This window comes from Grammomys surdaster, unplaced genomic scaffold, assembly GCF_004785775.1.
Source record: "Grammomys surdaster isolate TR1022 unplaced genomic scaffold, NIH_TR_1.0 170, whole genome shotgun sequence".
NCBI lineage: Eukaryota > Metazoa > Chordata > Mammalia > Rodentia > Muridae > Grammomys > Grammomys surdaster.
Genome location: NW_021604618.1, coordinates 8,612,241 through 8,623,932, shown reverse-complemented (window position 1 = coordinate 8,623,932; position 11,692 = coordinate 8,612,241). Strand labels below are relative to the sequence as shown.

The 11,692-nt window shown below is 46.5% G+C and overlaps 1 protein-coding gene across 1 annotated transcript in view; it reads left to right on the top strand.

The window, feature by feature from the left end:
* Nucleotides 1–1,618: 1,618 nt before the first annotated feature.
* Kiaa1549l (KIAA1549 like) overlaps nt 1,619–11,692 on the top strand; it is a 265,407-nt gene continuing 255,333 nt past the window's right edge. The window contains exon 1 of the mRNA XM_028767135.1: nt 1,619–1,865. Coding sequence (XP_028622968.1) covers nt 1,619–1,865 — 247 coding nt within the window. The remainder of the gene's footprint in view (nt 1,866–11,692) is intronic.

The following is an 11,692-nucleotide window of genomic DNA, read 5'->3' as shown; positions in this document are numbered from 1 at the left end:
GAGAGGGAGAGGGAGAGGGAGAGGGGGGAGAGGGAGAGGGAGAGAGAAAGAGAGAGAGAGAACGCTCCCATCTCTCAAGCATCCTCCTCCAGTTTGCTGTGCCTGGAACACACCAGGCCAGGCTAGCCTCAGGGTTTTGCCCTTATGAATCTCTTTATCTAGACTGTTCCTTCAGCTTGCCTTGACCCTTGACCTCTTCCTGGTCTTCTCCCAAATGTCACCTTCACAGGGAAGCCTCTTTTCATCCTGTTTACTGCTGCAATACCTCCATCCCCACTTTCTAGCATTTTTACCTTACCGTTTTCTCTGAGACTTTTTTTGTTTTTAGCATTCTCTGATAGTCAGTTTATTACCTATAGGGATTATGTTTGCGGCTGTTGTCCAAGTGTCTGGAATAGGGCCCGGCATATAATAGGGCCAGGTCAGTGTGAATGCTTTTCCCTCACTGCTTATATGCCTACTGCCTGACACAGTAGCCAGCAAGCCATGGATGCTGGGCAAATAACTTATTACTGAAGGGAGCTTGACGCACTTGCGAACTAGGTAGCCTGCTCAAGGGTATAGATGCAGAACAAGGGTAAGAACAGAAGGGCAACTCAGCTGACTCTGCCCTTTCATTTCACTAGGGAGGGACTGACCAGTCAGCTCGCCTATTTGGGCAAGACTTTTTGGAAATGCCTGTAGCTGTCCCAAAGCTCAGTGCACTGCCTCTCTCATAGTATGGCTACGACAAATGTTTAAAATGTGTTTTATTTACTCCAGCGTTCATTGCAAATAGGTTACAACAGCTTTAGTTCTTTGGGGGTAAATCTGGCAGGCAGATGTCTGGCAGCTCCTCAGAGTAGTAGTGAACGACCTGCACCAAGCTCTCCTGCTCATCCTCAGAGAGCTTTTCCAAGATGCAGGCTGAAGCTCCCTCAGCACGTTGACCCTGACAGTGTCTAGTCCCTTCTTTGGTCAGAGGACTATCCCCGCCGACCTTTTCTTCTCTAGATCTGAGGACCCTGGGCGGTGAGAAGTTCCCCTTAACGAGAACCTCTCTCGTCGATGCAGGGCAGGATTCAGGCCCCGCGCGCGGGAGCGGGGCGCGCGCGGTGGTTTCGCGCGGGGATGCGCGCACGCGCGCCTGCCTCGCCTCCCTCGCCCGCTCCGGTGCTACGTGCTTTCTTTGTCAATGAGGCGCCGCTCTGAGCTGCAGTAGCATTCGCGGCTCCAGCCGGAGCCCAACGATCCAGTGAACCCACAGGGATAGAGACCTGGGCACAGGGGCGGCGGCAGGAGGCACGCTGCACGAGCCAGGTCCGCGTCTCTCCGCGTCTCGCAGCCTCGCGCTCGAGGTGCAGTATCTGGTACCGGGGAGGAGACCGGGGCGCCGCCCGTCCCACCCTCGCCGCACCGTGGGAACCCTCATGCAACCCCGGTACTTGCACTCCTGAAGCCTCGGCTCCGTTGAGCCCGCCTCCGACCGAGGCAGGACGAGCGAACAGCTCGCACCTCCTGCCTCCCTCCGACTCCCGGGCCATGGCCCGAGATGCCCGGTGAGGAGCGGTGCGCGGAGGGCTGGGCTCCCCGGCGCGGTGTGGAACGAGGCAGCGGCCTGGATGTATGAACAGTCCTTATGGCTCTGCAGGAGGCGAAGCCCCAGGGCAGGAGCGAAGCTGGGCTGGCGGCGCGGGAGCCCAGGGACCGGCCCCAGGAGCAAGGGCTCTGCGGAGCGGGCGGGATCGCCGCGCGCTGCCAGGGCGTGAGGAGCTCCGGGACCCGCGGGTCCGAGAATGTGCTGCCGCTGCGGCTGCCGCTGCGGCCGCTGCTGCTGGGACTCTTGCTGCTGGTTGCCCTCTCCGGGCACTGCCGGGCTGACTCGGGTAAGCGCTTGGCAGCTGCTCTGCGCCCGCGGCGGAGTCTGGAGAAGCTTAACGGCGAGGTGGTGGGTGGTGGGCTCTTTGCAGTACCACTGGGCTTTTCTCTGCCCTTAGCAATTGCAACAGCGGGCGAGCTGTCAGAAATCTGTCTCTGGGAAGGCATCGTGGGCGGTGAAGAAAGAGGCACGTTCTTATCTTTATTTTTTTTTTAATTTCTGGACAAGTTGTAAATGCTTTCTGGTGGTCCCATAAACACGCTTCGTTTAGCTAGACATGGCGTAGTTAGGATAGCATAAAAGGGACCTGTTTAGTGGGACGTGTTGGGGATGTTTTATTCACTTTGTCTTAACTGCCAGGAATGACCTGAGAGTTTGAAGCAATTTCTGTATCAAATAGCGTTTCCCCCTTTGCTCATAACAGGATTTCCCCCCTTTCCTTTTGAGAATGAGGTACTTAAAATAATTGATTGCATTTTGCAAAAGGTTCAGGCATTGATCAAGTGTATATTTATTATTTGCAAGAGGCTTGTTGAAGAACAGTCATGCTTGATGCTCAGACTACCAACGATCTTTCAGAAACAGATTTCTGTAATTCCGTGGACAATTTTGTGGATCTACTATAACTATTTGGGCGGAATTATTCTGCCGAAGTGCTTTGAAACTTACACTGCGAGGTCAGCCATGGTCTTTGAAATAAGAATGATTACTATGACTCCAGTAAAGGACAAGCTTCTGTGTTTGTGATGGAATTCTGGGCTACAGAAACACTCAGCTTATCAAACACAAATCTCTTATTTTAGGTAATGAGTTTCTGTAGTGTTGCAGCTCTTAGTGAGGACCAAGGAGAACAGTCCCTCAACCCCTTCACCCCCCACCCGTGCCCATGTATTCCCTTTCCCCCTATCAGATTGAAAGTCCCGGTTTTGAAGGAGCTTATACTAGTTTTAAATTAAGTGTTATGGTTGGCTATATCTATATAACTGTTTAATTTTCCTCTGATTCACTTAACACTCACAGACACAAGGGGTCTGTGTGATAAGGAGTTTTTGTTGTGATTCTTCATATTAGTTCCAGAGTTCAATAGTTGACCTTCTGGGGATTCCAGTCCCCTGGCTTTATATATGTGACACACTATTGAGAGAGAAGTCATGAGGAAGGCATAAGGAAGTCACTTAGTGGCCACTGGCTCAGAATCACAGAGGTTTTGGTTAACACGCATCCAATTCTTGATAGTTCTGTAAACCATTTGAGAGCTTCCCCCCCCTTGGATGTTGCTCATTTGAAAGCAGACTGAAAACTGTTCAGCCATCTGTGACATGTGAAATTTAGCTTTTCTGTATCGCCCCATCCAGCCCCATGTCAGCCCATTTTCTTTGACAGGGTTTTGGATTTCTGATCTCCCTTCCAACCTTCGTATTTGGCTCCTTCTCAATCTCCGAGTCTTTGCTTGGCTCGTCTTTCAGTCAGCCAGAACCTTCTCTAGAGGACTTGTCATCTTCATCTTTTGCTCTTAGTCTGGGACCCCCCCCCATTTTTTCTTGCAATCAGAATGAAAGTGAATGTCATTCAGACAATTGTTCTCTGAGGCCCTTTATTTTCTTGCTTCTCATTAGAGTTGGTTTCCCTGTGCTTTGGGGGTGCCTTTTCTACTCTTACCCTCCATGCTGAGTTTTCCATGGACACGGCTACCTGTGGCTCCACTGTCTGCCTCTGAGCATCCTGTGGCTTTACCACGGATTCCATTCTCATGACTGCCTTCTTGATGGCAGAGTGAATACTGGGCATCCAGTCTGACCTTATCTCTTCTTTCACATGTTCTCTGACTTTAGCTTCTTCGGAGCCTAGGAGAGGCCTGGACCTCATACAAGGCATCTCGAAAAGTTTGTGGGAGAAAGCACTGTCAGGAGGGAAATGGGAGAAGAGGTGACTCTTGCTGGGGACATTTGACTTTCCACCTTGTCTGGAGCTTGCTCTGATGGACAGCTGCAGCTCCACGCTGATCTCTGCAGCATGTGTCTGATGCAGAGTTATCTGAGAGTCCGAACCAGTGACCTGGCACGTTTGGCTTGAAGTCCTGACTGCCTCTAAGCCTGTCATTTGCATCATTATGCTTCTTGATTTCTAACAAGGCTAAATCAAACATCTGCCTTCGTTGGAGAAATGGACAAAAATAGGATTGTTTCTAGAAAATACTGCCTGGAATCCTAGCACCTTGGTTGCAGGGCCTTTGCAGTGTTCTAAGTTAGCTCCACCACCACGCTCCTTGTCTCTTTGCCTGAATCCCACATAAAGGGAAATCTGCGGTCACACTTAGTGCTCTCTTGAAGGTACCCTCTCCCGACTCTGTCCCATGGAGCCCCTGCTCACAGGCTTCTGTCATTTCTATTCTAGGAGAGAAGTTTCTGAAGGGCGGTTCATTCTCTTCTGCCATCTGAGTTGCAGGGAACAGTGACAGTGTGCAAATCTGTCATCCTACCTTTCCTAACTGCCTCCCGTTCAGTTCACATCTGCAAACGTTTAATGTGTCCACTGTATGCAGGCACAGTGCTCATCCCTTGTGGGCCTCTGCTCAGTGTGACCTTGGCCTCTGTGACCCTTGTTTCTCTCTCCTGTGTGAAACAGGGGTAACAAAAGCACTACCATTATTAGGTGGGTGCACTGATTTGGTGACTGCGGCAAGTATAAAACAGTGATTGACATGTAGCTGCTCACAGACTGCTGCTGCTCTCATGCAAATGGTAGGAATTGCCTGCATGTTCGTTTTGCCAGATGGGGTGCTGGGATGGGGGGGTATGGACTTGAATATGGAGCCACCATTTTGCAGAAGTCTCTCCTGAAGAGGGACTTGAACTCTATCTACTACTATGTGAGCAGAGCTGATAAAGTCGGACTGCAGTTCATTTTAAGGAGGGGTGGGGGTGGGGCTCTGAAGGGTCGGTGGGTTGTCCAGGTCAAGGAAAAGTAAAAGCCTCCACCCAGAACGCAGGGTGGAGGAGGACCCAGCACCCTGCCTTGCTCTGAGGCTTCCCTCCTCCAAGGGTGGCTTCTGCAGCCACTATATTCATCCTCAGCCAGCTGTGTTTCCCTAGTGCTTACGGTGATGGACTAGGAACCTAGTAACAATTCAGCTTCTTACATTTCTTCCCTTCAACTTGGTCAATTCTGTTAGATTATTTCATTTAGTAACTCACTAATTTGTGAGCAGCTGCTTTATTTGAAGAAGGGTCTGCTGATGTCAGGGGTTCTCCAGTTTAGTACACCACAACCGGGAGTTAGCTTTACCCTGAATATCTTTGCTCTTCCCCAACCTTCTTTTACATGCCACCAAATCAGAGCCCCATTCCATAGATTCTACATTCTGTTCATGCATGCATTCATGCATTCATCTACCCATTCATTTCATCCAGTCATCCAGTCTGTGTTTTGATACTTCAATACCCTGGGGTGATAGTAATGAATCCAAATAAGGTCCCATTTTTACACTATTTGAAAGCGGTCCAGTGCTTTCCAAAGCTGACTGAGGATACGAATCACTTGAAGATTCTGTTAAAATTCAGGGTGTGATTCAGTTGGTCTGAGACAAGTGTCCAGATTATGTTGACGACTCCGGTCTACAGACCCCTTTTTAGTAGCAAGTAATAATAAATAAATATAGTGAGTTCTATAGGGAGAATAAGGCAGGGTGGGGGTTGGCACCTTTATACCCATGCTTATTTATACTGGATGGCCAGGGCAGGGCTGGGGATGAGATGACAAGGGAGCACAGTGGCTGGCTGGGTGGGGGAGTTTCCAGGTGGAGAGAGCATACACGCAAGGCTTGAGGTAGCTGGAGAATGGCAGAGAGTATGGTGCAGAACTGATGGACCAGAGGAAAGCAGTGAGAAGTGAGGCTGAGGGAGTCATGGGGCTGAAATCCAAGCTGAGGATGAAGACGATGTAGACAGTGGAAATGGGAAAGGGTCGGGGAGCAGAGGGGAGCGTGACCGTGTTGTGAAGACAGACCTGGTAGAATTATGTGATGAAGTTTAAGGGTAGGAAAGGAAGAGGAGAGGCTGCCACAGGAAGATCGCCAGCTTGAGGCCAGCCTTGGACACACAGTGAGATTCTATACAGCTAACTAAGCAGACACCATCCCCCCTTGCAAATGAAAAAAAAAGTGGATATAGTTATATATAATCACATTTTTTGTTCCTTTTAGCATTAAAGGTAAGGAAATTGTAACGTTAGTGCCCTCCCCACCTCAAATAGAAGTGGCCCAAACAAACCCATTTCAAGTTTTAACAGTATGTATCAATTATTGGCACTTTGAAGTCACTTGCAGGATAGCTCAGGCCTTCCCATTTTCCCACCCTACCCGTGACCAAGTAAAGGAGATCTTGGAAACAGGGAACTGTGCTTTAACACGGATGTGGAACAGGAGTTAGGGCTCCACTCCTGCCCCACATCTCTCCATAAAAGTCACAGTAGAAACTCGCTTCTCAAGTGCAGATGACAACTGGAGAAGCCCATAGCAGCTGACCTCGCCCGTCCTACATCACTGGACTGTGGCCTGGGAGCATGCTGAGTGCACGCACACCCACTTCGTTTTCACACACCCCCTCTCAATGAACAACAACTCTACTCTTCTTTAAACAAAAATGAATGGTTGGATTGACCTTAAAACATTTTCGTTGCTTGACAACATATGAGAGACGATCTCTAAACACACAGAGGGACACATTATTCAAGATTATGGGATGACTGCCATGGACAGTGACTCTTTGGGGATTTCAGGACCAAAGGAGCAGTCAGCACCTGGGTGATGTTGAGAGTTAGCGTTACTGCAGCTGCGGGGAGGTGGTGTTGAGTTGCATTGTTGGACAGTAGTTAGCAGGCACCTGGGGGCATACTAGGCTCTCACTGTGGGGGTTCAGGAAGATCAAACCAGACTGGGCCTTGTCCTTTAAGCAGCTGGTGGGTGGAGTGGCAGGTCAGTGAAACGCCCTCATGAGTCAGGTCAGACAGCAAAACAGACCAGACTGTCTCCCTCCTGTGAGACCTCAGAGACAGCCTGTGAGGGATTGGGACTGCAAAGGCCATCGTTCCGACTTCTCAATATCCTTGTTTGCAAAGGTCACCGACTAATTCAGACTTTTGAAATGCTGTTCTGTACAAAGGGTGAACACCGAGGAGCCACACAGGGTTTTGATTTCCAGACAGGGTAGCTTAGGTTGGCCCAAACTCTCTGTGTAGCTCAAGATGACTTTGAACTCTAATCACTCTAGCCTGTACCTCCTGAGTGCTGGGATCACAGGCACGCACCACCGTGCCTTGTTTATGTGGTGCTGGAGCCAAGCCAGGGCTTTGTGCATGCTGGGCAAGCACTCAGCCAGCCGAGTCCCATCTCCACAACCTTTCTCCTCCCCCAGTCAAGTTTATGAAGTCACATCTGGTTACATCAGTTACACCATACGTAACATCTGGTAACGCAACCCCTTTTAACTGCATGGCATGAAAGGTTTTGACATTTGATCCAGATACAGAACATTTCTGTCATCCCCCAGAAGTTTCCTCCTGCCCCGTCAAGGGTAGAAACACCACTTCTATCCTTCATATTTTGGTTTTTCTAGATGATCACAAGGATGGAATCACTAACGTGTGTGACCTACAGTGTGTAGCTTCTCTCACATTCTCAAGCATCATGCGTCATTGCCTGCATCCTAATTTCTTTTTTTAGTGGTGGAATAGTATCCCAGCACACCATAATTGGCTTATGCATGTTGATGGACATTTGGGTTGTTTCCAGGTTTTGACCAAGGAGGCTTTGTTTGGACAATTTTCTTCCCCTTCAGTGAATTAGGGTAGAATCCTGAGTCCAGTGTTGGGTATGTGTTTAACCTTGTGCAAGCTGTCGAAGTCTTTTCCAAAGACGATGCACAGTTTTGCATGCCAGCAGCAATGTGTGAGAGTCTTAGCTGCCTGTCATCATCTCTGCGGGTACTTGGGACTGTCTGATTCTTTCCCCCTTTAATTTAAATTTTAACTACTGTTAATAGTTGGTTGGTGTTATCTCCTTGTGGTCTTAGTCTACAATTCTCTGATTACTAATAATGCTATTGTGTCTCTTTTCATGTTCTTCTTCTCCTGTCTGTTAAATCTTTTGTGAATTCGAACAATTGGATTGCTTGTTTTGTCTGAATTTTCTTTGTCAGGCCTTTATCAGATATGTGCCTTGTCAAGGTACCTTTTCCTTGTTTGTGGGTTTCTGCTTTTATCTTATTAATACTGTTTTTCAAAGAACAGATGTTTTAAATTGGATTACCTTTATCAACTTTTACATTTAAGGACTGTGACTTGTGTGTGTGTGTGTGTATTCTAGGATAGAAATCTCTTCCAGCCAGCCCCAGGTGACACTTCTGGCAATTTCATGTTTTTTATCTTTACTTTAGGATTGTGATCCGTTCATGTTAATTTGTATGTACTGTACAAGGTAAGCGTCAAGGCTACGGTTTATATACAGATGTTTCATTGCTCCGGAACCATGGTTTGAAAGGGTTATTGTTGTTCCATTGACTTATCTTGGCACCACATGTCTGGGGCTTCTATCTGGACTCTGTGGCCTGTTCTTCTCATCTCTGCTTCTCCCTGGATGCCAGCACAAACCATGACCTTTCTAGTTCATGGCTTCTTAATTTTAGTGCCATTAGTGATGTGTCGTTGCATGGTTCTATGCTGAGCATTGTATGGTGTTTTTTTTCCCTGGCCTTTGCTTTATAGATGGTCCTTCCTCAGCTGTCAGCACAATAATATTCAGACATCTCTAAGTGTCCACTGGGGAGTAAGATCACCCTCAGTTGAGTTCCACTGTCCTAGCTTCATAGAAAGTCTTGGAATCAGACAGTGAGAATACTGTTTGTTTATTTGATTTTTGAAATGGGCTTTCATTCTGGGTAGCCCAGGCTGTCCCAGAACTCATTCACAGACTAGGCTGGCCAGAGAAAGTGATTCCTTTGCTTCAACCTTCAGAGTGCTGGAATTGCTTGCATGGGCCACTGTGCCTGGCACAGGTCTTTGCATATATTTACGGTTTTCCTCTGTGTGTGTGTGTGCATGTGTGTGTGTATTTCATATTTTTCAAGGCTTTGGTAAGCAGTACTTAAATGTTTTATTGGTATATACAAATGTGATTCAAGAATATTAACTATTTGTCTGGAGCGTATGCTCAGAAGTTAAAAGCACTGGCTGCTCATGCAGAAAACCCAATTTAATTTCCAGCACCCGCATGGAGGCTCACAACTACCTATAACTCAAGTTCCAGAGTATCTGGCACCTCTTCTGGTCTCTATGGGAACACAGAGTATGTAGACTCTGTGTGGGAACATACATGGTATGTAGACATATGTGCATAAATAAATAAATAAATTAAAGCCACATAAATAAAGAAACAAACTTTATTATAGAATTCTTCCAAATTCATTTTAGTTTTAGTAGCATTTTGTAAAACTTTGAGGGGTTTGTAAGTGGAAAATCACTTTATCTGTGATTGAAGGCAATTTTGTTTCTTTTAAATCTGTGTTTTGAATTTTTTTCTTGCCTGATCACACAGACTAGCACTTCCAGCACATTGTTCAATGGGAACTTTGTTGGAGTATCCTTGCGTTGACTCCATCTGAAGGACCACATTCTGTCTTTCACTGTGACCTAGGATGCTGTGTATAGTTCCATTTTTGTCTTGCAGAGTCCCTTTATCTGGTGAAGAAACTACCTTCTTAGTCTAGTTTGCTGTAAATTTTTACAATGACTTTTTACTTTCTTGTCTATATTAAAATGAAGAGAAAACTTTTATTTATTAGCCTTTATCAAGGCAATGTAACTGAGTATAGAAAATTGGGAGCTAGGCTTTGCTTCTGGATAAACTCTAGCATATTCATGATGTAAGTGCCTTCCAGGTCTGGTTTTCTAGTAGTTTTTAAATATATAATTTAATTTAATTTTATACGTATGTATGTGTGAAGTGTCAGCAGAGGCACTGAGGTTAGAAACAGTTGTGAGCCACTGCTAGGGACTGAATCTGGGATATTTTCAAGAGAAGTGGTGGCTAACCACTGAGCCATTTCTCCACCCCTTCTAGTACTTACAAAAGGAAATGCTAGGCTCCCAAAGGATATTAATCCATCTTTTTTCTTTTTGAGACAGAATCATATTCTGTAATTAAGGCTATCCTCAAACTCACTGTGTAGCCTAGGCTGGCCTTGAACTTACAACAACCTTTTCTAGGCTTCAGAGTACTAGAAAGGCAGGCATAAACTACCACACCCAGCTGTATTCTATTCAAGAAAAACGTTAGGATTGTTTTAGTGTAAAGATAATGCTGGTCTCTAGAGTAGGGAAGTATTTCCCCCTCTGTATTATGGAAAGATTTGAATAGTATTGATATTATTTTTCCCTCAAGATCTGTAGTCTTAGTCAGGTGTGATGATATGTACCTTTATCCTAACACTTGGGAGGCAGACACAGGCTGATTTCTGTTAGATGCCAGCCTGGTCTACATAGTGAGTTGCAGGCCAGACAGAGCTACATAGTAAAATCTTAGTTTAAACAAACAAACAAAACCAAATAGTAACTAAAACAAAAATACAACACAACCTCTACCCACCCCCGCCTCCCCCCAAAAAAAACCCCAACAAAACATCAGTGGCCTTTTAAAGATGAAACTGACTATCATTGAAGTCTTTCTTGAGTTAAGAAATATTGGGCACCTCTAGCATCTACCTCATCCTCTGGGTGCAGCTTGAGTCCTCACTCATCCTCAGGCATGCCCATGGGTGCTAGAAACACCCAGGTTCCAGGAGAAACAACTGGAGTGCTGGAGATCAGGTTGGATGAGTTCAGGAGGCCAAGGCTATGGCACGACTGTAGCTCATCAACTCAGTGCTATACCTGCTTTTTTGTTACTCTGTGAGGTCTTTTTTTCTTCCACCCTTTAAATCCCTTAACACTAGAAAGGAGAGAAGAAAGGATAGAGAGGAAAGGAAAGAGATCCCTGAATAAAGTCAGGGGTTGGAAAGGGGGCAGCACTTCTAATGTTAAACTATTTCTTGATGATTAGGGGCATAGCATACCTTGGGGACCAGTTTGATCTTCACCGTCCAGATATCTAATTTCTTCTTTTACTTCTTTGAGCATGACTACAACCAACAGCCCACCCACCCCATCTCTCGGGGTACTAACAGTTATATACCCTCTGAAAAGTCCCCAGAATTCCAAATATCACATAATTGTAGAGATTATCTGTAGCTGGTAAAATCACACCTCTGCTAGAGCATGAGGCAAATCATAGCCAGCTGCTGCGGACAGTTTGAAGCAGCCCATATACACCATACCTGGGATTAAAATGAAAACCTATTATTATAATATTTCCGTGTTTTTTAAAAAAAGAACTCAAAATTCCAGAATTTTCACTATGTATTTCAGGGTCTTAATTTTCTTCTTTGTGAATAAAAGCCTAATACCTAGCTTTTCTCAAATCTCCCCTGGCTGTGTGTTAACAAGTGCCAAGCTCAGCAATGGGAATCCCAGGCAAAGATTCGCATTCTGAGAAAGGAAGAATTTCCCCATATTTCTCTGTCTTAGTTTCAACCTGAGGCCCATATAAACTCTGGCTTAGCCTCCTCGTCTTTCTCCTCCTCCTCCTCCTCCTCCTCCTCCTCCTCCTCCTCCTCCTCCTCCTCTTCCTCCTCTTCCTCCTCCTCCTTCTCTTCCTCCTCCTCTTCCTCTTCCTCCTCCTCTTCTTCTCTCCCTCTCCCTCTCCCCTCCCCTCCCCCTTCCTTCCCCTCCCCCTCCCCTTCCCCC